The following is a 5345-nucleotide window of genomic DNA, read 5'->3' as shown; positions in this document are numbered from 1 at the left end:
GTATTCGTATTCACACACACACACACACACACACACACACACACACACACACACACACACACACACACACACACACACACACACACACATATATATGTGTATGTATGTGTATGTATGTGTGTGTGTGTGTGTGTGTGTGTCTGTGTGTGTGTGTTTGTCTGTGTGTAGAGCGATTCAGAGTAAACTACTAGACCGATCTTTATGAAATGTTAAATGTGTTACATACACACACACACACACACACACACACACACACACACACATACTCACAAACACAAGTCAACAACAACAACATACACACACACACACACACACACACACACACACATCTGTACACAAGGCATAGGCCAAAGCAAACATCATACACGTCCATTCATTTGCATACATACAGCAAAGAAGAAAGAGTTATTTGTAAAATAGGTTTATTACTCGAATGCATTTCACACACGTCCGAGCTTTATTCACAGCAGTTAATTGTTTTACAGATATAAGAGACCAACGAATGATTGTTTATTGAAAACAAATCTGAACAAGATAGCATTGAGCAATCAGTTAGACAACAATACCAAACAACAACAACAAGAACAACAACAATAACAATATCCACAACGACAACGAACAAACACACAACCCCTGAAAATGTATGCGTGTGTATTAAAAGTAAAAGAGCAATGCATGGACAGCGTACCAACGTCTCCATCAATACAAACAGTCAATGATTTGCTCAAGAGCTTTCATAAACACACAAACACAGCTTTCGCAAACACACCCACCCACACACACACACGCACACACACACACACACACACACACACACACAAAGATTTTGTAAACACACACACACACACACACACACACACACACACACACACACAGACACGCACACATACCCACACACGAACGCATGCACATACACACACTCACATACGTGTGCACGCTCACACAGTCATGCATGAGCGCATGTTCGCCCATCAGCAATGGAACAAAAGCAATGTGTGTTTCAGCTGTCTGCATGTGGTTGACAACAATTGTCTTCTAGACCCCTTGCATTTTCCTTTGAAAATGTCCCCCTTGCCAAAAGTTATCTCTCTGTGCAGCGAGAGAGTTGTGATCTACTGAATGCATGACATTTGTATTTCTATGTTGTAACAATCTAAATCATGTTACTAAGTATTTGGTGTTACAGTTAAGGTACTAAAGCATAACAGACAATGAGTTGAGCAAAGATATAAGCTACTGAGAGCGTTATTACTTCCCTTGCCACGGCACGTGTTGCTAGGTCCTTGCCCAATTGTATTGTTCTACAGTTGCTTATTTCTGTCCTGAAGATCGCACCATAACCAATAGGATATTTGGGCGCAGAAAGTCAAAATCCAAAACAAAATAAAACAACATTTCTTTCTGGTGTTTTTTAACAACTACTGTCTGTACAGATGTAGGATACCTTGTAACGGATACATGTGTTTCTAATAAATCTATTCTTGACCATGCATGCACTATCTACACTACGTCACATTCTCTATGGCTGTACATCGTCTTTCAATAACTCAGGTTTTATTTTTCAGTTTCAATTCTGTAGAAAGGGATCTTTGATTGAACAACAAAGATATTCTTGTGGGAAGCTTTGGACTGGTCTTTGAGGATGCTGTACCGAGGCTCACGTTTACAAGCACAGATCCAGCTCTGAGCCGCAATGCTGTGGTTTCGTATCCTGCAAAGATTTGAAACGGTCGGCATTTTGAACAGACAGATACAAGAAATACGCTAAGTAACTGTATGATTGTTGGTTTTCCATTTCCTTTGAACTTAATTATCTGGATATATATTCGGAACCAAGAACTGTATTAATTAATACTTGCATTTACTAACATGCCAGTGTTGTTTCTGCATACATAAAGGTAACCATTGTAATATTTATTAGGCAGTTTTGCCAAATTGGCAGTAAATACTTTTTGTTTGAGATATACATCTTGACTAAGCGCATTTATGACTGGGTTCAAGCCATATTACCAGAAATCAGTTCATATTTTTAGTAAGCTATGCATGCCTTCATAAAAATGATGTATTTCCTGATATGTTCAAATTCATTGCAATATTCAAAGCAAATGAGTATGGTTTTCTTCTAATCAATAACACAAAACCCACTGTACTCACAGCAGCGCTGAAGCCACCACCAGAAGTACTGCCACCACACATGCAAGAACGATATATGGAGTGGGTACAACAGGCCATTCAAATTCTGTCCCACCTTTTCCTGCACCTATCAAAAACAAATAAACACACACATAACAGTCAATGAATAAGAAAAAAAGATAATAAAATACACGGATTAATTAATACATAAATAGATAAATGAATACATGAGTTGATAACTGAATATACAAATAAAAACAAAAAGAAATACAGAATTATAGACATAAATAATCAATGAATAATAAATAAATACATAAATAGATAGACAGGTACATGCATAATTCGATCAATGCATACACACTGAGTCAATCAATAAATAGTCAATCAATCAAAACTTATTAATAAACTACGTGATCAATCTATCAGCAAATCAATAAATAAGCAAATAATACAAACAGAACCAATTGCATAAACAAGAAAATATTGAACACATGAATAAATGAATGAATGAATAAATGCAAGTGATTGAGTTAATTACACTTGATTTCAACGATTGAGACCGTAACGGATTCAACATGGTTGATTTGGTGCAGTTTAAATCGTTGCTTTTGAAATACGGTTCATTCTGACAAAATGTTATTCAGGCGCATAACACAAAGAAACCAGAGACTTTAAAACCCCAGACAGGAGCAGTACAAAAACAACTACTGAACTTACTCAGTACGATCAAAGAACAAGCGCTACTGGGCAGTGATTGGTCTGGAGGCAAGGTCTTGCAGATATATGTTCCAGCGTGAATCGAATTTGCTGATTGGATCTCCAGGGTCACCAGATTTCTGGTAACTGCCGTTGTCATGGCATAATCGTTGTCAACGTCGCAGTTAACAGCATCGCCATCCCAGGTGCACAATGTGATGATGACTGCAAATAATAAAAGCAATATTGTGCACTTATAATAAGGCCGTCAGCAAGTCAACAGATGTACAGGTCTACATTGTTTTCTTAGTGTTTTTTTTATCCAAAGAGCAACTTGTGATATATAAGCATATATTCCTTTAAAATAGTCTAGATTTGTTCTGTTAAGTTTCGTTTAGTTTAGTTTAGTTTAGTTTAGTTTAGTTTAGTTTAGTTTAGTTTAGTTTAGTTTAGTTTAGTTTAGTTTAGTTGTAAATAAAAGTAAAGTATAGTAAAGCTTAGTTGTATGTTCAAAACCTTTCTTTTGTTGTGTTCTTTCTAACACTTTCAGTAAAACAAAGGAATGGTGTGCACCTTTGTCGCACAACTTGCGCACTGCAAACATAATAACCAAACCGAAGGAAATATTCAATGTCAAAACAAATAGAATCATACCTGGTTCGGTGTCATCGTTCTGGAACCTGTAAATGTAGAAGTTTTGCCTCCTTCTGTTCAAGTCAAGGTGGTAATCACATGTCAGATGGGCAGGCTCGCCCACCACTACAGTTCCAGAGGTCTCGCATGTAACGGACTCTGCACGTGCAGGTAATAAGCATTCTTATTTACCTTATTCAGTTTCTGTCTACATAGTACCGACCGTTCTAAACAACACTTAAATCAGTAATACCTCGTCATGCTGAACACCATGTTTTTCAGTTTCATGTCGATTTTGATCAACACACAAAAAGTGACGATTTTGTTTGCTTGAAAAATATTTCACAGTACATGTAAACCAAATATGCAAGTGGTCCTCCAAATCTTATTTTATTGTTTCACATGTTTTCTTTGTCAGTAAAATTACTGGCATTACACTCCAACTTGGTTTAACGGGTTACAATGCGCTCATATTCTCCTCACAATCGTTACTGTTATGAATTGTGTCACGAAAAATACAACCACCATTACAGCATGTATCTAACATGCTACTGCTGCTACGGCAGATCTTTGAAATGAAAACAATGATACATGTGTCTTGTCGTGCATCTACTTACCTTTGACAGTCAAATTGCAGCCGCGATGAGTTGAGTTCGTATCAACGGGCAACGTCTTGCAGAAATATGTGCCAGAGAGACTTGGTTTTGCTGACGGGATCTCAACAGTGACCTGGTTGCTGATGGCTGCTGTTTCAACTTTGTAGTTGTCGTCAGTGTCACAGCTCCATGCATTGTCGTCCCATTTACACAGCGTGACTATCACTGAAATCACATCAATACTTTGACTGAGTTTGTGTTTTTATAGTGCACATTTCATGGGTAAAGTAGCTGTTGGTGGGAATTAGTAGGACAGGAGATAGAAAGCCCAATCGTCATACAGTTTCCGGTAAATGAAACTTAACATATATTGATTATTTTTCTGACCAAAAAAAAGAAGAAAGTAAGCACTCTAAATGCATACACATTTGTGTTGTTATAGTTTACTTACTAAAACACAAATGTCAAGTTTGGAAACAAACAACTAAATAAGAATGTGACAACAAAGTTAGTCATATAAATCAATTGTAAACTTACCTGGCTCTGTGCTGTCATGTTGTACTTTGTAAACATAGAAGTCTTGTTTGGCTATGCGCAGGTCATGGTTATAGTTGCACGTGAGGACAGTTGCTGCTCCCTCGTTTACAATGTCTGGTGTCTCACATGTTATCGGTGGTCTCACTGCAGCCAAAACAAGATGTACTGTATGTGAAGGCATGTTTTCACGTTAATATATATATGTTTGGTGTTCGTACATTACATGCATGGAGAACCGATCAGGTATTATAGTGAAATTGAAACAATGATAGTCCTTGCAACAAACAGTCTTCAAACGAAACAATAAGCTTCAGATGTATGCATGACTAATGCAATTGTAAGATCACATGTGGGTTTTTTCCCATGTGTTATTGTTCTTTTAAAAGAGGGATGAAGAACATCAGATAATTTGCACTACACTATCTTGTCTGCTCTAATAAAACAATACTGGAGAAAGAGAGATGAGGATAACAAAGAGAGAGTAACAGACAATTAGGAAAATAGATGAGAGAGAGGGGGAGCGGGGGGGGGAGGGGGGCTAGATAATTACTTACTTGACATTGCAGATTGGAGCAGCACCAGACCAACTAATGTGCGGAACTGAGTCGTCATCATGGCCTGTTTCGTACAAAAAGCAAGAAAATTGCAGCAAGTTCATACACATATAAAAATCAACAGCCAATAACACTTTTACAATCATTTCAAATCAATTAAAACTGGTTAACTCGACGAGGCTTGTGTTTTGTCAAC

General features: G+C 37.5%; 1 protein-coding gene across 1 annotated transcript; it reads right to left on the bottom strand.

Moving 5' to 3' along the window:
- Positions 1–405: 405 nt before the first annotated feature.
- Positions 406–5293, bottom strand: LOC138954820 (uncharacterized). The gene is made up of 7 exons (XM_070326584.1): positions 5150–5293; positions 4596–4739; positions 4080–4283; positions 3484–3621; positions 2851–3054; positions 2155–2260; positions 406–1711 (listed from the first exon to the last, which is right to left on the bottom strand). The coding sequence occupies exons 1-7, from the start codon at positions 5208–5210 to the stop codon at positions 1555–1557; spliced, it is 1014 nt and encodes a 337-aa protein (XP_070182685.1). The 5' UTR covers positions 5211–5293; the 3' UTR covers positions 406–1554.
- Positions 5294–5345: the final 52 nt, after the last annotated feature.

Source organism: Littorina saxatilis, unplaced genomic scaffold (assembly GCF_037325665.1).
Source record: "Littorina saxatilis isolate snail1 unplaced genomic scaffold, US_GU_Lsax_2.0 scaffold_1295, whole genome shotgun sequence".
NCBI lineage: Eukaryota > Metazoa > Mollusca > Gastropoda > Littorinimorpha > Littorinidae > Littorina > Littorina saxatilis.
This window is presented reverse-complemented; position numbering and strand designations above follow the sequence as displayed.